Source organism: Anguilla rostrata, chromosome 10, assembly GCF_018555375.3.
Source record: "Anguilla rostrata isolate EN2019 chromosome 10, ASM1855537v3, whole genome shotgun sequence".
In the NCBI taxonomy this organism is placed as follows: domain Eukaryota; kingdom Metazoa; phylum Chordata; class Actinopteri; order Anguilliformes; family Anguillidae; genus Anguilla; species Anguilla rostrata.
Window position 1 is genome coordinate 20,561,176 of NC_057942.1, and position 22,477 is coordinate 20,583,652.

Consider the following 22,477-nt stretch of genomic DNA (forward strand, 5'->3'; position numbering starts at 1 on the left):
GCCAACAGTCAAACATGGTGGTGGTAGTGTGACAGTGTGGGGATGGCTGCTTTGAGACCTGGACGACTTGCCATTATTGAAGGAACCATGCATTCTGCTCTGTGCCAGAAAATTCTTAAGGAGAATGTCCAGTCATCTGTCTGTGAGCTGAAGCATGATTGGGTTATGCAGCAAGACAATGAATAAACAAAAGTAAGTTCACATTCAAATGGCTAAAAATAAATAAAATTAAATAAAATTAACAAAACAAATAGAAAAACAATAATAATGACGAATATTTTTAACAATGATAAAGCAAAGTTTTGGAGTGGCCTAGTCATAGTCCTGATTGAACCCAACAGAGATGCTGTGTCAGGACCTGAACTGAGCAGTTCATGATATCAAATTATAGGCATTTGGTAGCAGTTATTGCTTCTAAAAGGTGGTGCAACCAGTTATTAAATTTAAGAGGACAATTGCATTTTCACATAGGTGAAAAAGTATGGGTGTTTGATAAGTTTTCTCATGAAATAAATTACATTATTTTGAATAATAAAAATGTGTTTTGTCTTTCCGCAGGTTCCCTTAGTCTAAAATTAAATTTATTATTATAAATCTGAAACTATTCATTATGACAAACATTCAATAATAGAGGAAATCAGGAAGGGCACTAAAACTTTTTCATGGCATCACTGATGCTATAGCATCACTCGGGGGGAAGTAGGGTACCCTAATGCCTCGTTTCTGACCGGAATGTCTGGTTTTCAAATAATTAGTACAAGGAAAGATATTTGTACATTGTTGAAAAAGCATATGCTTCAAAGTAGTGTGCATGCTTGTCTGTTACTGTATTGAATTAACGTACAGTGCAGCAAGGTTAAAATCTGGTTACAAAAGACAATCAAAAATCTGTTTTACCACATTATATATGTGTGTGTATATATATTTATATACTCACCGGCCAATTTATTAGGTACACCTGTTCAACTGCACGTTAACGCAAATATCTAATCAGCCAATCACGTGGCAGCAACTCATTTAGGCATGTAGACATGGTCGTGACTTTGAACGTGGCATGGTTGTTGGTGCCAGACAGGCTGGTTTGAGTATTTCAGAAACTACTGATCTGCTGGGATTTTCACGCACAACCATCTCTAGGGTTTACAGAGAATGGTCCGAAAAAGAGAAAATATTCAGTGAGCGGCAGTTCTCTGGGCGAAAATGCCTTGTTGATGCCAGAGGTCAGAGGAGAATAGCCAGACTGGTTCGAGCTGATAGAAAGGCAACAGTAACTCAAATAACTATGCAGAAGAGCATCTCTGAACGCACACCACGTCAAACCTTGAAGCAGATGGACTACAGCAGCAGAAGACCACACCGGGTGCCATTCCTGTCACCTAATGAAGTGGCCGGTCAGTGTATATATATATATCTCATAAAAAACACATTTTCAACGTACAAAAATGCCAAGTTACTCAAAAGTATTGATATCAAAATGACACCAAGTTACGGTACTACAAACAATATAGGCTATCTTGCCTCACCGAAATGACATAAGATGTATTTCAAAGCAATGCTACCCAATATTTCCTCAATTCTTTCAAGTCACTTGGCCCTGTGTGTATAAGCATGCACTACATGGACAGGCCAAACATATGTGTGGATGGCTCTCTCACAGTCAAGATTGATTGAATGTATCTGTAGCTTGAGTGTATATGTCCAGTTTGTATTGGTATGTATGTATTTCGCAGCCCAGCCTTTCTGTTGCGTGAATGATAGTATGTTTCTTGGTATAAGTGTGTGTTCGTAAATGTGAATGTAACATGCTGCGAGGGAAATGTCCCCATGGGGATAAAGAAGTTCTCTATGTATGTATGTACAATATGTATTTTACATGCAGTATTTAATGTACGTAGCAAATATACAATAATTTGCACATGTACTCAAATTCAGTTCAGAAGCAAGCAAGTTCTGGAGAAACATGCTTCCTGTAGTTACTCAGCAGCAGTTTTGTACATTAATTTCAATGTGTTCCATGAGGCAATTCGAAATATTTGACTCTTTGATCTGACACAAAGTTTGCATGATATTGTACAATGGTAAGATTACAAAACACAGGGCCATGTGACTTGAAAGAATTGAGGAAATATTGGGTAGCATTGCTTTGAAATACATCTTATGTCATTTCGGTGAGGCAAGATAGCCTATATTGTTTGTAGTACCGTAACTTGGCATAATACCAATACTTATCAATACTTTTGAGTAACTTGGCATTTTTGTACGTTGAAAACGTGTTTTTTATGAGATATATGCATTGACAACATGGATAGATTCCGCAGATGTAGCACACAGCTAAATGAGCCATACAGTTTGTAATATATTCCCATTCAATATAAATATAAATCTGGATAAATGTAATTTTTAATTGTTCACTTGTTGTGTAATTATATATGCTCCATATCTCATTAGCAGTTTAAAAGACATCAACAGTGTACTTTTTAGTGTACTAATAGACTTGTGGTTACCTGAGATATTTCCAAGATGTGAACAGCATCTTTCGCCGTATAAATCTGGAGCCAGACTATTTTTCAGCGCAGACCAAAAGCATGCAATATGGAGACTGTTATCTAGGCTAAAGGACCTTTAGGGTGGAGGAAGCAAACCTTTACATCCTTGCCAATTAATCTACTTTCTGTCTGCTAGGAGGAATGATGAAAGCTGTGTATGCCTTCGCTTTGCAATTGCAATTCACCCTTAGACAGTGATCTCATACTGATGAAGGTCACTGAAAGGAAGTATCTCTCCCTCTCTGTTATTTATATCATAGCAATACCTTAGTTCATGTTTGGGCAAAAGTACACCATGGTCCAGATAATACAGGCAGGGATCAATGCTGCATGGTAAAGTCTCAGTATCTTATCCCTACACTGCTAGACCACTGCTGACAGGACAGAGAATGTATTGTGTACAGGAGTCTGTGTCACGAAAGTGACTATTGGGTAAAGTGAGATGCAGCTCCCATGGAAGGAGAAAAATAATGTTTTGGGTAAAACACCTGATAACCAAGAATTTCAAGAATTTCATGAATTATGAAAATTGAAACTATGACACCGGTGACTCAGCTGTCGGTTAACATGATAGCGTTCTGGACACTAATATGTCATGTAAAATATGAATTACTTTAATAATTACTGAAATAATTAATTAAAATATGTTTCAAAACTAAAATTGTGATTATTATTTAGAAATGTAAAAGACAGCTAAACAGAATTGAAACTGAATAGTTTCTCAGAGGTCTCCTAGTAGAGAGGTCTGTCCATGGGTCACTGCCCCAGCTATTGCTGGTCTGAAAATTGGTGAAAGAGATAATGAATCTGTACTTGACCATTATTTATCTCCTTTGCTTCAGCTTTTGGTGTTTTAACCTAATTTCTAACCTTGATTACTTTCTTTTTCACCAAATTTTGTTTGTCCAACTGTGTTTGCAGGCCAACTTTCTCACTGCAGTCAACGCAGGAGCAAAAGCTCCATAGGGCTCTATACCTGTAGCAAGACCTGATAGCAAGACCATAATGCTCACAATGTTCATATATTTGGCATGGTACATATCATAATGCATCATATTTTCTTTTAAAAATAATTTTATCAGCCAGACTATGGGTGTGTGTATGTGTATATATATATATATATATATATATATATATATATATATATATATGTGTGTGTGTGTGTGTGTGTGTGTGTGTGTAAAGATGTAGTTGGTCAAGTCGCCAAGGGGGGTGGTATGGAAGCATGCAGGACAACAAAATCCAGTGCAAAAAGTAATACCAATGTTTAAATTTCAAATTTCACGGGTTGTTTTTAAAGTGTTCCTCAGAATGCTGAAAAATTATTTACTTTTTAATAAGTTTAATCGCAAGTTTAATAAATTCATTATTAAACTTATATTCTGTATTGTGTGGTGGTGTTTGGACTCCTTCCCAAACAGAGAATATCCAAACCTTAATGCAGCTTCCCTGTCAGTTGTTTGGTATAGTCCCTTGGAGGGAAATTCAAATTGTACTCCCTATTTAAGCCGTGGGTTTTGGGACTGCAGGGGACTGGTTAAGGTAGAGGTACCGTATGTGATACTTCGTGAGCCGTTGAAGCAAACATTCATTATTGTACTGTCTAGTTAAGACATTGTGGCTGTTAGCCTGTAAATTATCTTTGGGTTTTTGATTTTGTTTATTTATAAATTTTTTGTCTATTAGTCCTTTGTTGTTTATGCTTACACTTCTTATCGCTGTAAATAAACCTGGCACTTTTTGCACTGGATTTTGTTGTCTTGCATGCTTCCCTACCGCCCCCCTTGGCGACTTGACCAACTACATCTTTACACACACACACACACACACACACACACACACACACACAATATATATATATATATATATATATTTATACATACACAGTTGAGGCCAGAAGTTTACATACACCTCGGCTAAAGACATTCAAACTCAAATTTTCACAACTCCACATATTTCATATTACCATACATTTCCTGTGTTAAGTCAATTAGGCTATCTACTTTATTTTCATAAGAGGTCATTTCAAAATAATAGCTAAGAGACAGATTTATTTCAGCTTTTATGTATTATATCAGATTTCCAGTGGGTCAAAAGTTTACATACACTTTGTTAGTATTTTGTAGCATTTCTTTTTAATTGCTTAACTTGAATCAAACACTTGAGGTAGCCTTCCACAAGCTTCTTATAATACTTTGCCGGGATTTTTGCCCATTCCTCCAGACAACTGGTGTAACTCAGTCAGGGTTGTGGGCCTTTTTGTTCGGACACACTGTTTCAGATCAGTCCACAAATTTTCTATGGGATTCAGGTCAGGGCTTTGTGATGGCCACTCCAATACTTCACTTTGTTGTCTTTAAGCCATTTTGTTTCAACTTTGGAGGTATGCTTAGGATCATTGTACTGCTGGAAGACTCAGTTGCAACTAAGTTTTAACTTTCTACCTGATGTCTTGAGGTGTTGCTTCAGTATTCCTGATGATGCTTCCTGATGATGCCATCTATTTTCTGAAGTACAGCAGTCCCTTTTCCCAGCAACATAATGCTGCCACCCCCATGCTTCACAGTTGGGATGGTGTTCTTTTGGGATTAAAAAGCCTCACCCTTTTCCCTCCATACATAGCGCTGATCATTTTGGTCAAACAGGTCAATTTTTGTTGCATATGACCAGAGAACACTCCAAAAGGCTAGGTCTTCGTCCTGATGATCACCTGCAAACTTCATTCTGGCTTTTTTTCAGGCTGTGGTGATGAAAAACTCTCTTAATGGTTGATGCAGACACTTTGGTACCTGATGCCTCCAACTCCTTCACCAGTTCCTTTGTTGTTGTCTTGGGGTTCAGTTGAACCTTTCGGACCAAAGTTTGTTTAGCCCTGGGAGTTCATTTGTGCCTCCTTCCTGAACGATGCAGTGTCTGTGTGGTCCCAAGATTTTTATGTTTGCATACAATTGTCTGTACAGATGCTTGTGGTACCTTCAGTTGTTTGGAAATTGCTCCTAAGGAGGAACAGAAATTGTGGAGGTCAACAATTTTTGAGGTCTTGGCTGAGTTGCTTGGATTTTCCCATGGTATCAAGGCAAAAAAGGCAGTGGCTCTAAAGGTAGGACCTCAAATACAGCCACAGGTACCAATTAAATCCTAATTAACTCCTAATTATAACAATTGGCCAATCAAGAAGCTTCTAAAAAGTCATTACATGAACTTCTGGAATCTTCGAGACTGTTTAAAGTGACAGTCAACTTTGTGTATGTAAACTTTTGATCCACTGGAATTCTGATATAGTGAATTAAAGCTGATATAAATCTGTCTCTAATTGATTGCTTTAAAATTACCTCTGATGTGAACAAAGTAAATTATATACATATATATATATATATATAATGAGAAATCTGCTCAGGTATTTTTGATGTTTGTTGTTTAAAAGAACATCTGTTTTGATCTACTTCTGGAAAGGTCAAGGGTCAGGGACATTGTTTTGATCAACCAAAAATAACCTTGATCCACTTGGGCGTCTGCAATACCCACTCCAGATGACCCAGATGGCTCACCTCTCAAACATGATGAACAGGTGAGATTTTCCCAATATAATGTTCCATGGACCCTTTATTTATCACTTAAAGAACACTGCTGTCAAAAGGAGAGGAAACTGAATTACAATACCATGTTCATTTCATTCCCGTGACATCAATATATGCACATTAAAAAGACATCTGTAACTGAATTATAAGTGACATATGAGTGAAAATGTGAGAGGAGGCATGCTCTGAATGAAATCCAAGGAAAAAATAAAATCCATGGGCCAGCCATCTTTTTTATGGTCACTGTTCATTAGGACACTAATTGGATTATTCATTCAGATTATGACATTATTTCAATTATTTCAGTCTGTTAATAATATGATAATAATGATATTAGCTGCAATTACATCTGGCTCCCTAAATCACTGTATATCTATTGCCAATGGCTGAAATATCTTAATAGCTATTGATTTCATACTGTTGCATACAGTACTAATTCCACATGGATCTCAACTAATCCAGTTTAATTTGCCTAATTTCATCAACCAAACATAGGGGTTCCAAACGTTGTTCTGTAAATTTCCATGGGCACATCTGCTCATTTGAACAATAAATCCAACTTCTGAATCTCCACTCAAGGAAAGCAAATGTGTAAACAAAACACATCTAACACATATAAAGGCACTCAGGCTAAGCAGGCTTTTTAAATGTCATTCAGATAGGCATTACCCTTATCAGTAATGGGCCAGAAATGGGAAACTATAAACAATGAAAACAAAGAGTTCTTCTTACATTGCACTTTATGTGTGGGTCTGCAGTGAATACTTGAGTACATGACAAAGTGGATAACAGAAGTCTATGCACAAGAAGCAGAACTAATGCCTCTCATGAAGTGTCAATACAATTTACAGAAAGAGCAAGCTGGAGAATACAGTTCCTGGATATGTTCCAGGCATTCTTTCATGTGACTAATTATGGTTTTTGCGACAAGACACTTTTAAATTCCAAAATTCTACCCCAGAGTGGCTGAAATGCATATTCCCAGTTCTTGGTCTTTTTTCATGCACATTTGTACAGCTGCAATGTGGCTGCAGAATACTACCAGTTTTCAGTATTGTTTCAGGTTTCTGTGTTGACTTTCCACGTGGATTAAACAAGCTGAGCAGCTTGGCAGGTGTGCTGTGGATGATGAGCACTCAACAAACATAGAAGGGAAAATAAAGGAAACACCACCTAATATTTTGGAAGTTTTCAAAATATCACTTTCAAATATCTCTCTCACAGTGCTAAATGTGGATTTTTCTGTTAGTACCCAATGTGTCTCATATATTTTCCAGATAACTGAATAAACTCAAATATGGGTTATCAGCACTTTTCTGCGGTTTCATCGCTGCACAAATTAGGGTACACATTCTGAAATAAAAAGCCAGCCAGCCCATGGTTTTGGGAATGTAGCACAAAGAATGTCAGCGTACAGAAGATATCTGGACTTGCACTGTCACCATAAGTCTGAAAAATAAAAGGCTTTCAATAGGCCAACTTTGTAGTCACCACCTTACACTTCAGCACAATGAAAGTTCACACGCAGCATGCAAATGACTTGTTTAGTAGAATTTTAATAAATAAATAAAATTACTCACACAATTAGAATTATATCAACATCAAAAGAAAATCCATTGTCTTACCTGCGCAGCCATAAACGAGAGGTCCATTATGTTATTAGTTTAAGGCCAATTCACCCAAGACACAATTTAAAAATGGGTGACTGATGTTCTCATTCCTCAGAAGAACATTTGTCGTTTTCTGCCTTCAAGGTCTTCTCATTTTCATTTTGAAATCATGCTTTTCCTAGTGTGTGGGGAACACTTCTCTATCATGTTAACAGATCACACTGAGCAAGAGAGGGTGTGTACTAACGTATGTTTGTGAGAGAAAGTGAAAAAGAGAGGTGTGTGAGAGTATATGCGTATGTATGTTTGTGTGTGAGATTGAGAGAGAAAAGGGAGAGAGAAATCGCTGGTGTGTGAGAAGAGGGAGGGAGACACAGAGAGAGGTAGACAGAGTGTGATGAAGGAACAAGCTGTATGATGCCTCTGTGTCTCTCTCTTCCTTGCTTGCTTGCTCACTCCCTCCCCCCATTAGTGTCGAGACACAATGATCTCTCTTGTGTGGCTGAAAATAACGTGAATTCTCTGTGCTCTTCACCATTTTGGTGACACAGCTGATGTCTTCTGTTGGCTTTTTACTTGTCTGATGGCAGCTTGTTAGCTTTTAATCATCAGTGCTTGCATTGGCTTTCATTATGTGCTTAATGATGTAGCCTCGACTGGGTAGTTATGACAGCTCCTAATTGAATTGCCTCTCCAGTGCACATCAGACAAAGGAGAGAGAGTTAAAAACTATGCACAATATTTAATGAGGATGGGTCCCTCACTAGGTGATATATCATGTTATAAGCCCTGATGATAAATCATTTGCTAATCTGGTTATTAGTACTTCCAGTATATTATATTATAATACTATTTAATACTTCCAGTCTTTAATATTTAATACTTCCAGTCTGTTTCCAGATCTGTGGCAGCTTCCTTTGACTCATTGTCTCAAGGAATGACATTTGTGGAGTTCAGTTTCAGTTTATTTTGAGTTCATAACCCCCTTTCTTCCTTAACCCTTTAGCACACATGCCAAATCTTGCCAATCCTTACCCATTTAATGAGTACCCCATTTAAAGCTTTATAACTCCAGATGGAGTTATAAATGGCTTAAATAAAGCAAGACATTTGTACCATTTTGGCAATGTTCCAACTCTTACGTCATCAGAAATATCCACATTATATAATACCACTAACCTATTTAAAGTCACTCAATTTAAAAAATAACGTATGTAACCGAAATATTTTAGCAGTAATACTTACGGATCCTAATATTCAGATTGAAATCGGTTTAAAAGCCCAAGCAGAATGAAAATGCTCCATATAAACACCTCAATCAGAATAAACAGGCCCAAACCGATTGAAATTTCAGAGGGGTAGTTTAAACCTTTTCATAAACCGATCAAAAGAAAAATTGTACCATGTAAACGATGAAACGGATTATTTTCTGGCTGCGTTCTATCTGCGCATGCCCACCGTCTTGACGTAAATGCGTGATGACGTACCTTTCTCTCCACTGATCAAACATGTGATGTAGGGGTGGGCGATATGATGATATTAGATCGTGAACGATTAAAATGTCTCCACAAACTGCATTTCCAGAGAGATCGGGAGTATCGGGCTACAGTGAAACTGCACATTTTATCAGTTGCACTGACAACGCTCATACAAGGCATCCAACGTTGTTTTCTCAGCCAAACCTAAAATCTATTTTTTCAGTACTTTTGTGATTTTTTTCTGTGCCAGCAAATAAGTCAGAGGTGGTCCAGTGAGGTCTTTTGGTTGCTAAGGGAACGTGTATCAACCACCCCATATAAATGAATGGAACTTGACATAAATTTGCAAGCATACTGCAGAAGTGTCCTATCTTCCGTATTTGAGATTAATATGACAAAGGGTGGTCGCTGTCAGCACGTCTAGGAATCCGTACATATACATAGTTGTAAGCCAAGTCGCAGAACACAAAATAGCCGTTAGGAAAGCAGTTTGAAATTATTAAGCAACGTCTGCGCCATTGCTTTTAATGGGTCGCAATGAGATAATTCCGAGCGTGTTGCTTGTCTTAAAGTTGATACCGTAAATAAGACTGTATTAATATAACTACATGTATATGTATGAAGTTGGTTTTTTACATTTAGAAAGTTTATTATGTGTATTTTTTTTTTTACAGGACTTACATTTTAATAGGCAATGATGTCCAGTTATCTCTAATAAATATGAAGTAAATACACTACCGGTTAAGATGGTCGATGCGCGCCCCCCCCCCCCCCCCCCGGGTGGTCGATAATAGGTGCTCTCACTCTTGCTATATAGTTAGTACAGGTGGGCTATGGGTCTGGATGGCTGACACTACGGAGGAGTTGGTCCCAAAAAAAAATTTGACGTCTGTGATATGGAACTGGTTTGGGTTTTCCAAAACCAACATGGCGCAAAACACTGTTATTTGCAAAGTTTGCAAAGAAAATGTTCGCACATCGGATGGCAACACAAACCTTTTTAATCACCTCAAGAGAAAGCATTGTTGAATGTTAATACTTTGCAGAATTGCACTTGATTAAAATCTGGTACTTTGGCCCAATGGTCTCTGTTAGGCTATTCTTTTTCTTTTAGGTTTTGTTCCCTTGAAAGGCAATATTTTCTTAAATAGGGATATTAGTTTGTTGCACTGTTCATTCACTTGCAAAATAGTCTTAAATACCAACATGAAAAATAATATATCAAGTTCCATTCATTTATATGGGGTGGTCGATAGGCTACACGTCCCCTTAACAACCAAAAGAGCTCGCTGGACGACCTCTAACTTACTTGCCGGCACAGATAAAAATTGCGAAAGTACTGAAAATATAGATTTTAGGTTTGGCTGAGAAAACAATGTTGGATGCCTTGTATGAGCGTTGTCAGTGCAACTGATAGAATGTGCAGTTTCACTGTAGCCCGATACTCCCGATCTCTCTGGAAAGGCAGATCATGGAGACATTTTAATCGTTCACAATCTAATATCGTCATATCCATAGATATCCATATCGCCCACCCCTGCATCACGTGTTTGATCAGTGGAGAGAAACGTACGTCAAGACGGTGAGCATGCGCAGAAAGAACGCAGCCAGAAAATAATCAGTTTCATCGTTTACATGGTACAATTTTTCTTTCGATCGGTTTATGAAAAGGTTTGAACTACCCCTCTGCAACTGATTGAAATTTAAATCGGTTTGGGCCTGTTTATTCTGATTGAGGTGTTTATATGGAGCATTTTCATTCTGCTTGGGCTTTTAAACCGATTTTAATCGGAATATTAGGCTTCATGTAAACCCAGCTACTGATACTGTTCTATCCGCTTCTGTTTTACTCCAGAAAACAATGTCAGCTAGGTCTATCAGCAAACATATGGCTTACCTATGCTCAGAAGTCTTCAATGATAATAGTATTTTCCAAGAAATTACGAAAAATTGTGCACGACATTTCGTCAGGCGCAGTGTCTTTTACTGCTACCACAGAGTGAATGCGTGAGAATGCGTAAGTGAGAAATCTTTCGGTTAAGCTGAGATATAAAACGCTATTCCAAAAGCAAAATTAGACATGTTATACATCGTTATAATTTATAAAGCTTATACTCTCACCTACCAAATAAATTAATTGTCAATCAAGCCAGACTGTACTAAAAAGTGTGACACCGTAAACACCACGTGTGGTATTACACACACCTATTTTGGAAGGTGCAGGCGTCACGATTGTGCGTAGATTTCACAAACGGATTGTCCAAGGCAATATATGACCACTCAGTCTCAAAAGGAACATCTCTACGCATAAACCAATTGTAAGGTTGTATATTTATTCAATATTCAGTCCCACATTTTGACTGTAGAATGACATGGTATAATTTTTTGAAAACTTTGTCTTGTGTATTTCATTATTCAGTGAGCAGCATTTTCACTGCTCTATTGGCATATCTTATGGCTATTGTCAGGTCTATCTTGTTGCTATGATTTTTGAGTGGTGAAAGAATATTTTTATGAATGCCCAGATAGACAATATTGTCCATTATGTCATGGGTGCGGGGTGTAGTTGCAGAAGAGATTGCCCGGGGGGGGGGGGGGGGTGCTTGTTCAATGAACGACCAGAGCGACAATGGTGGTGTTGCGAAACTCCGTATTCGGCATAGTTGTTGTGTATCGTCTACTAATGAAACTAAAACAAAGCGTTTCTGTTTTTAACTCATACTTTGGTTGCAGTAGCACTGAATGTCTGAGTTCAGCAATCTCGGCATGCCGGCATGCCGACACTAGGGGCTTTGAACTTCATTCAATTTTAAATAATTAATTATGTGAAGTACTGACCTGGACTGCATAAGAAATGAACTGCTGAGTATTGGAATAAAAACAAGTAATTTCACCAGTTAATGTCACTCATTGCATAATTACACTGTTACATAATTATAATTAACTTTACCTTACAAAAATAGAATACAACAGGTACTGGACAAAGTACAAAATAACAGCCAGAGGGCCATATTTACTAAGCATGTTTCAAATTACCATCAGGGTGTAAACACCTCACAGCTAGACCAATGAGGGTTTGTAGCTGGAGAGGAAGGCACCGCGTGTTTTCCTTCGGCTGGTGTGAGTCAAAACGGAGATGTTGGTTATTTTTCCTCTGTTCGTAAGAACAGGGCACAATTACACTTAAGAATGCACTGGTTCCGTCGCCGCGGGTCAGATATGAAGGCGCTGCTTCATATCCCGCTTAAGACTGGCCTGAAACGGACCAGTAGCATTCTGGTTACTCTCCGTTCGCAAACGGGGCTATGCTGTCATCAGAGATATATCTGATCTGTCGCCGGACTGTCAATATTCCAATGGGAGCATCAGAATATTCACAAATGCGCGGAACAACACGTCAAATATATCCATGACCACAGCAAGTAAGCGTAACAGTTACTAGGTTTTACCCTCGTGATAATCTGACTCCAAATGAAATTAGAATTTAAAATTTGGGTTTAACTATACGTGGAACTTGGGAGTGGTTATACTGGACTCTATCTTGTGTCATCATTCCTCAATATATGCTCCCGGGTTTAGCACTATTGTTAAATCTCAGTTTGGTGAAGGACCCATTACATTACATTATTACATTACAGGCATTAAGCAGACGCTCTTATCCAGAGCGACTTACACAACTTTTTACATAGCATTTTACATTGTATCCATTTATACAGCTGGATATATACTGAAGCAATGCAGGTTAAGTACCTTGCTCAAGGGTACGACGGCAGTGTCCTTACCCGGGAATCGAACCTGCGACCTTTCGGTTACAAGCCCAATTCCTTACCCACTCCGCTACACTCCATCCAGGACCCAGAGGGTAGGAGGCTGACCACCATAATACATGCCTTCCTTTGTGCATAGATAGTTATGAGCCCAGGACAGTGTGTATCTATCGGGCTCCTTAAGGCGAATTTGACAAGAACCGGCGTATAACGCCCATGGGTCCTCTTAAGCCAAAACACCAGAACCAATACCACCAATCCCGTTAGCGGGCAGATCGTGGTCGCCTATCTAACTTGAAGACCTCACTAAAGACGTTCGCTGTACTAGACCCCTGATCAGTAGGTCCTAGTCATAATTGTCCCCCTGAGTATTTAATCGGAATTTCGGCTGAAAAGAAGATAAAATGGATTAGAGTCATGAAGACCACGCAAGTTAAAAATAAGAAGAATTTATTTAACAGGCAGGTAGGTCATTAGCTTCAAATTCACAATCAATTATAAGGTTTAAAAACATAAATACAGAGTAAAACGTTCTTACCCAGCCTGTTTAGCTACACACAAAATCACAGAGTCTGCGCAGTGTGGGAAGTCGATTGCGATCTTCCCTGTTCAGCTACGCACAGAACACAGTGCAGTGTGGGAAGTCGGTTACGATCTTCCTTGTCTAGCTACACACAGAGCAGAGTATGTGCAATGTGGGAAGTCGATTACGATCTTCCCTGATTGCTTTGTCTCCCTTCCTTTTAAGCCAAATCCTGCATTTGGTCTAGGCGGCATTGCCATAAATTAACCTGGCCGAATCAAATCTGGAATTTCGGCCCCCACCATTTGGAGGCTCCTGTTAAAACAATTAGTGGGGAAATTGGGAAAAGGAGATGATTACCAGAGAGGACATTCCATTGTGATAGTTTTTCCCTGAGTTTCTGAAACTATGTTTTATTAAATGTTATTTGGTATGAAACATATTTCATTCAATTTCTCGAATTTCCCTGAATACGCCCATACCAAACATGTCCAGGGGATGTAATATTATGGTGCAGTTGTCATGAAAATACCCTTTTGTTGAACCATTTTACATGCAATCCATGTTATTACTACATAAGGCATAATACAGTAATATAATGAAAACATGTGCATGGTTTGTAAGGTTTTATGGGGTTTTTGAATATGATAAACAGATGGTTTAGAGTCCAGATCCAGAAAAGAAATAAAAAGTGTAATGGCAGAGGGGCCCACATAAGGGCACTGTGGTACTGTCCCGCGCAGTTGCCCCACCATTTGGCCAGAGGCCTGATGATCTTTTCACCCTTAATGGTCCCAACACACACACACCCACAACCCTAGACAAAGAGACTAGTTCCCCTTATCTTAGTTGTGTCCAGATGGCAACATTCCAGAGAGCCAAATGGCCTGCTCATCCATAGGAAGTCCGAGTAACTTATTGTTTTACCACACGGCTCTCGGGTTCTTTGAAGTATAGGATGAGTCCCAGCCTGCAGGCTCGTTCAAATGCCAGCCTTTTCTGGGTCCCAGTTTGACTCCCCTCTTACAAGGGCCTCTGTGTTGCCACATGTTTTCAATTTAGCAGGGTATTTATACTAAGACTGGTTATGTAAATGAGCTCAGCCACAGCAAGTTCATTGCACTCATTGCACAGTTCAAACGCAATGGAATGGAAAAAAAGCAAGTTCTCCTCCATAGAGCTGGAAATATTGGCAGATGAAACCACTACAGGAACTACACATTTCACAACTGTTGTCACGTACTGTTGTTCCAGCGAGAAGAAAAGCTGTATAGGATGAAATCGCATGCAGTAAATAGGGAGGAGTTGCCATAAATGTAACACTTGATAAATGTAATATGATCAATGACGTAATGATCAATATAGCTACCGTAGCCAATTCAGGTTTGTACTGTATATGTGCAGTTCAGTCCTCTACCGACTCCCAAAGAGGTGATAACCTTTGCGGGAAATGTATAATTTATTAGATCCTTTTAACCCTTCCCAGCCTAAATTATTTTCTACACCTCAGAAAAATGTTTTCGTTGGTACACATGCTTAAAATGGATTAAAAATATGGATTAAGACAAATTAGAAAAAAATCACTTTTTTTGTGAGTAAAAGAATGATGCCGCATGGCATCATTGGGCTTCAACGGTCAATTTTCATTTTTTTCAGGAGTAGTGAATTTCGGTATTCAGGCTTATAAAGTGATAACATAACAATCATTTTAACAGTGTGACAACAAATGATGTGTTTAAACTATTTGAAGAATATAATTTCATTTTTTTAGTTTTAGTCTTTTATCACAGACAACTGTAACCTATTTGTATGCTCAATCTGCTTATATGTGTAGTTTGAGTATGCACAGTCCATTTTTAGTACTTTCTGCACATATTCTTCTTTCTATTGAGTGTGGAACTTGATAAAGCAATTCCTGTCACAGGTTATGCAAAGGGCCAGATTGCATTTCTTGCATCTCATCTGGGAGTAGTTCTTTATGCATCGTGCAGTGCTGCTTGTCCTCCACCAGTTGTGGCCAGTGGGCAATCTGATCCTGGCACACATCTGCTAAAGGAGTTGAGGACACTCTGCATCGCTTTGGGTTGTCTTCACTTGATGGCTGTCCCTTTCTGCTCTTTGGAACTCTTCCTGCCTGCAACAAGGCATGGGCCACTTTTTCCCCGAAATCAACCAGGACCATAGCCTTTCCTCCAAGCTGCTCTGTGTGTCGCCTGTGCAGTAGCCATGTACTCACAATGCACATGTCAACCAGCTGGGAGAAGATTCTCATATAGTATCTGCGTGATTTGAAGTTGATGCGATACAGTTCAACCAGCATGTTGCGCAGATCAACGCCTCCCATACTCTGATTGTATAATCTGACCAGAGCTGGCTGGGGCACCTGGATGTACTCTTTCTGTGCAGCTGACCATCTCCTTATGGTCTCAACTGGTGTGCAGCAAACCATTGATGAGATTAAGTGGACAACCTTGTTGTCATACCATTTTACGCACGACACATTGTGCTTGGCCTCAGTTCTGAAGTCAAAGCTGCCCCAGCTTCTTCAGTTTTCCATCCTCTTCAAGCTGGCATCCAGGGACCCAATTAGCTCTTACAGTTCCAACAGCCCAGAGACCTGATTATAATAATAGCCATAATCATCATCATCATCATCTTCATCACATAAAATTCATGATCACCATAAAATTAGTAAAATTTACATGGATCTAAAGTATGAGAAAAATGAAAAAAAGTGGTTACCTCTCTCTTTCAGAGCCATGATGAGACTATAGGATGAGAACCAGTTGTCGAAGTAGACCTTGAAGTTTTGATTGATTGGAAGATTCTCCACCAGCCGGAGCACTATGTCTCCACTGATTCCAAGTGATGTCTGCTGGTTTGTCTTGGTGGTTCCTTTTCCAACATACACTTCAAAGTCATAGACAATTCCACTCTTCCCAGTATGGACAAACACCTTGATCCCCCATTTATGGGGTTTACTCTGGTTGTATTGTTTCAGTGCACTCTTGCCTTTGAAAGGAATGATCATCTCATCAACTGAGTGGTGCTCTTCAGGTGGAATACATTGTAAGTTTTCTTTTACAAGATTTATCACTGGCCGGATCTTGAAGAGAGGATCATAGTTAGGATGATCTTTGGGGACCATGTTAGAGTTGTCATTCAGGTGTATGGTACCTCTTAGCTTATTGAAGCGATTGTTATTGGGGGGAAGCGGCAGTCCTTACTCCAGTACATTCTGTAAGAGGACATTTTCACAATTCCCATGAGGATATGCATGCCTACAAATTGCTCCATTTCCTCCACATTGGTGTTGATTGGCACTCCTGTCTTCTCCATTGAATAGATGTTTGTCTGCTATGAGATATGAGCAAACACTACATCACAGAAAAAAGACTTAAAATACCTGTAAGGTGTCATTACATCAAAGGGGGGAGGAGGAAGCTTCCCTTTCCAATCTGTATTCTCTTTTTCTCCCTCAACCTTTCTCCACGACAAATCCCTGTGACTGTTAGCCTTTTTCTGGTCTCTTTTGGATCCCTGTGAAATCTGAACCTCCTCATCATCTGAGCTTCCACTGTCTGGTCCTGGCTGGTAAACTTCTTAACTCTCACTGTCACATCCCTCATCAATTTCAACTTGAAAGCCAATATCTGGACACTGCTCCACACTGTTGTGTCTGTTTTCTGCTGCCCCTGCATTTGCTCTACTCTCAATTATCTCCTCTTCTGTATCTGAATCTACTTCAGCATCTGACTGGTCTCCTGCTGGTATTGCTATGTACTTTGGCTTGACTCTCTTGTATAATGTACTAGCATGTATCCCTTCCATCCTATAATTTCAAAATAAGAACATTAGTTTCCAATCTATATTATTATTATTATTATTATTATTATTGTAACATGACCTATATATAAAAACAAAAGAAAATTGAAAATTACATCTAGAAAATTGCTTTACATAGATATTTTCTGAAAATTAATGAAAACATATTTGTATATACATTATTAGTAATATGAAATATATTGTAGAATGAGAACAATATGTAATGATATGTGACAGACTAGGGCTCAGTTGCAAAGCTTGAAAATGGCCCTGGACAGGAGGAGATTGAGAGACCTCGAAGAGGTCTTATGTGCCACTTAGCATGATGAGGCCTAAATAAGTAAGCAAGTAAGTTATGATGTAGCTATACTTAAAATTGTGATCCCTAAGTCAAGTATTTAAAACCAATAATACATTTTACCTAAGAAATAAGCATTCTATGCAGCAAGTAGTAGGACACAATACGGGAGAAGTATGACCTCTTATTCCCAATTATGCCGTATGGCATTATTGTTTTGTGACCACCCTGCAGGCATGTAAAATATAGTCAAAATGCAACAAATAAGTTATTTCAGTAATAATCAACAACTTTCATGAATGTAAACACAAAATTTGTAAAAATTAGATAATGGATGGATGGATGGATATAATAAATTCTACTGCCTACTGAATAATGATTCCACGATAAGTAGTGAAATATTTAAGCTCAATGTTTCTGGTCTAAATAATTGTGGTTCAAAGCCTAGAAATGATTATGAATGGCTAGAGGTGACGGAATTATTTATCACAGAGTAAATGAAGCGGATTGACTTGGAACAGCAATCACTGAGTTAGAAATTTTATTTGGTATCTCCATAGCTTAATGGAATAGCATATGGCAAGGCAGGTGTCTCTTTTGTTTGATTTCTTAAATGGACTGTCAGACACTGTCAGGCCGTTCTCAGCCATAGGAAGCCTCAAAGCTCTTGGCCAGCATAGCCTGGAGATAAGGCATTGACGAGCGTGGTAAGTAGGCTGTTTTGCTGTTTTGCTGTTTTGGGGTTAATGTAAGCAGCTGTACTGAATAACAAGTCATTGATTTGTTCTGAGTGGTGTGTGTTTGTCGCCGAGCTGTGTTATGCTGGTGATTTTGGTGGCACTGAGTTCTGTTGGTCCTGTGTAAATTGCCGTTGTTCTGTCCCTGGTCAGGCCTAAGAGCGGGTTCCCTTTGGAATTCATTTGGGGGTTGTTAGTGTGGTGGCAAACATGGCTAGAGCAGTCATCTCGGGGGCACATCCGAAGCTGCAGGTGGGTCGCCAGTTTGTGGTTGCTTTACCGGGCTATCGGGCTACAGTGCGTAAGTACCCACCACAGGTAACACCTCAAGACTAGAGGGGGAGCTTAGCTAGATTCCGGATAGGCAGTTAGAGGGACGGGGCTACGGTGATGTTTTGGCTGTGCGTTGGGGCTGTGTGAGCTCAGCGTGCTGCAGGTAGGAGTTGTAACCTGGCCTTGTCGCATCAGTTTGGTAGTTTTGTGTGTTTTTGGCCGGTAAGTTGAGCTGTGTTTCTTAAGTCATGGCTAGTGTGGAGGACTTTTTGTGAGCTCCGTTGGAGGAGTTATTGGAGCGCTGTTCGCGGGATCAATTGTTCAAAATCGCCAAGAGTTTTAAATTGGAAGTTGGTGATAAAAGGGTGAAAGCAAACATTAAGGCTATTGTTAAAGCTAATTTGACTGAGTTGGGTGTTGTTGGACCTAAGTTGCATGTTGTTGGTCCTGGGCTGTAAGTTTTTGATGCGCCGGGCCCTAGTGAAGCTGGCTTAACGTTTGAGCAGAGAAAATAATTGCTTCTGCTACAAACTGAAAGGGAACAATTGGCTGTTGAGAAATTAAGGAGGGAGGCAGAAATGAAAAGACTTGAGTTGGAAGAGCGTACGTTAAGTTTAAGTGGACCTGATAGGCCAACAGGTGGGGGCCATGCTGCTTTGCTGCTCCAGGTAGGTCTACTTTCGGTTATTTTGAGGTTGCCAGTAATCTGTGTTTGGTTCCGCAGTTTTGTGAATGAGATCCGGATACTTTTTTCTCACTCTTTGAGCAGGTAGCCGAGAGTAGAGAGTGGTCAACTCTGACTGCACATTACATTTACAATGTGTGCTGACAGGTAAAGCGCAGGAAGCCTACTCTGCTCTCACTGTGGCTGAAAGTAAAGTTTATGCAATGGTCAAGGCTGCAGTGTTAAGGGCTTACGAGTTGGTACCTCAGGTGAATCGCCAGAGTTTCCGGACATGGGAGAAGTCTGGTAAGCAGACGCATGTTGAGTTACTCATTTCAATCGGTGGTGTACCGCATTGAAGGTTGAGACTTATGATGCTTTGTGTGATTTGATCGTTTTGGAGCAGTTTTAAAATTCTGTTCCCAGCCACATTGCTATCTATATCAATGAACATAAAGTGAAGACTGCTGCAGAGGCCGCTACCCTGTCAGATGAATATGTGCTTACACACAGGGGTGACTGTGAACACTGGGTTCGGGATGATGTCATTACAGGGGGGGTGGCAGTAAGTTTCGTGCAACAGGTAAATGGGAGGAATTAGTCCTCGCCTAGGTAAGTCAGACCGAGCTACACGGGGTCAGATACAGTTTGACTCGACCAAAATATGTCACTACTGCAAAGGCAGGGGGCATTGGAAAGCTGATTGTCCTAAAGCCAATGTTAGACGTGGGAATAGTAGGGGGCAGGTTAAGCCTGCTGCGTTTGCTGTTTCTGTTAAACATGTCAGTCCTGTCATTTCTCCCTGTCAACAGGTGGAAGCTGGAGCGAAATGCAGCTTGGAGGAATCCGACTTCTCAGCTTTCGTGTCTGACGGCTGTGTGTCACTAGTGGGGAGTGACGTCACCATACCGGTAAAAATTCTGAGAGATACTGGGGCTTTTAATTCATACATTGTGAGCTCTGTGTTGCCTTTTTCTCAGGAAACTAATACGGGAGACCATGTTCTGATGTGGGGAATGTTTAGGAGTGTTGCCTGTTCCACTGCATAGAATGGTGCTTAACTGTGGTTTGGTCAGGTGAGCGTGTTTCCTGCACTGCCAATTGAAGGCGTGGATATCATTCTAGGGAACAACCTAGCTGGTAGCCAGGTGTGGGCCAATGGTCCGCCACCTCCCATATTAAGGTCTTCACCCTCTGTTACAGGAAAACCAGATGAGAGTGCTCAGTGTTTCCCTGGTGTTTTTACAGCTTGTGCGGTAACATGGACTATGTGCCATGTGGAGTCAGAGCCTAAACCTGCACCTGAGCGGGGTGGAGAAGAGGAGGGTGGGGCATTCTCTGTGGCTATTCCTGATTCTCTCTTGTCTGTTTCTCGCAGTGACCTGGTGGCGGAGCAGAGAGCTGATCCCTGTCTAAGCCAGCTGTTTGGCAGAGTTCTCACTGTTGATGACGGAAAGAGTGCTGCAAATGGTTACTTGCTGCAGGACAAACTGTTGGTGAGGAAATAGGTGCTGCATGGGGAAAACTTTGTTAGTAATCCTGTTTTTCAGATTGTTGTACCTTCCAAGTTTCGTGATGAAGGGTTGAAGACTTCTCGTGATCAGTCAGGACATTTGGGAGTCCATAAGACGTATGACTACATTCTGCAATACTTATTCTGGCCTCGTGTAAAGAGGGATGTGTCCAGGTATATCAAAACGTGTCATACATGTCAGATTGACGGGCAAGCCAAATCAGAGCATTAAGCCAGCTCCTCTGTGTCCTCTTCCGGCAATCGCGCAGCCATTAGAGCATCTGATAATTGACTGTGTGGGTCCTTTACCTCATTCCAAGTCTGGTAACAATTACTTGCTTACAGTAATGTGTCAAAGCACAAGGTATCTGGCTGCATATGCATTGCGTTCCATTACTGCTAAATTTGTGGTAAAAGCGCTGACACAGTTCATTTCCATCTTTGGAATTCCAAAAGTAATCCAGAGAAATTTTTCATCTCATTTGTTTGCTCAAGTTCTAAAGCAACTACGGGTTAAACATAACCGGGCTTCCGTGTACCATGCTCAGAGTCAAGGGGCTCTGGAAAGATTTCATCAGACCCTGAAGTCTCTGTTGTGTGGTTATTGTGTTGAACTCAACCAGGATTGGGAAGAAGGGCTGCCGTGGCTACTGTTAGCTGCCAGAGAGGTTGTGCAGGAAAGCACCGGTTTTAGCCCAAATGAACTTGTTTTTGGGAATACAGTCCATGGGCCTCTCACACTGTTGCATGATGCCATGGCGCAACCAGAACCTCCTAATAACCTGATCGAGTACGTTAATGGGTTCCGGCATCAGTTGTACGCGGCTGGAGAGATGGTTGAAGAAAAGTTAGCCTATTCACAGGAGAAAATGAAGCGTCTTTATGACCGTAAAGCTGAGCATCACCGGTTTAGTCCTGGTGACCAGGTTCTTGCTTTGTTGCCAATTGTCATTTCTCCATTTCAAGCTAAGTTTACTGGCCTGTTTACAGTGTTACGCCAGGTTTCAAGTCAAAACTACCTGTTGTCAATGCCAAAGTGCAGAAAATTAACCCAACTCTGTCAGGTAAATCTTCTGAAACCCTACTATGCTCGTGCGTGACAGTTTTATGCATCTAGAGGCGAGGAGCAGAAAGAGTCTGTTAAACCAGTTTCAGTGGCTGCAACAGTGGGGAGTTTTTTTTCTCTGCACAGGAGGATGATGGGGTTACACCACCTGATGATAGGCTAATGCGATCACGTTAGTTTTTATTTAGCAGTAACTTTTTTGCATTCCTTGCATTGCCCAAACCGCAGGTTGATGCGATGGATTTTGTTTTTGCAATCCTATTGTTTGGATATCTGCCACATCAAAGGCTCTGAAAATACTTCTTAAAAAAACAACATCCAAAGATGTATAGGTAGCACTCACCAGCTTAGGAACAGGGACAGTGCCTCAATTTCACCAGTTTATTTTGGCCATCCGAACAAGTCGGCCTTCATCAGAGCATGAATGGAATCAGTGTCAAGTGATCTATATAGGACCTCACAGTAATTGAGTCACCTGTGACTGGGAGGGGCAGTCAATAACCAACATTTCAAGTTTTCTTAAAGAGACAGTAGATGGTAAAGGAGGTCACATAATATGGATCAGCCCAATCACAGACAGACCAACACAAGGTAAAATG

At 40.1% G+C, this 22,477-nt stretch overlaps 2 protein-coding genes across 9 annotated transcripts in view; both read right to left on the reverse strand.

Annotated features, from left to right (window-relative positions):
• Window positions 1-8,163, reverse strand: part of LOC135233075 (uncharacterized protein C14orf132-like) — a 64,177-nt gene extending 56,014 nt beyond the window's left edge. Inside the window, exon 1 of one of the 2 annotated variants that reach the window (XM_064296249.1) lies at window positions 7,750-8,163. In XM_064296249.1, coding sequence (XP_064152319.1) covers window positions 7,750-7,776 — 27 coding nt within the window. In that variant the 5' untranslated portion in view covers window positions 7,777-8,163. The remainder of the gene's footprint in view (window positions 1-7,749) is intronic. The other variant, XM_064296250.1, reaches the window with a different exon arrangement.
• Window positions 1-22,477, reverse strand: part of LOC135233747 (uncharacterized) — a 789,909-nt gene that overhangs the window by 148,853 nt on the left and 618,579 nt on the right. The window lies entirely within an intron of this gene.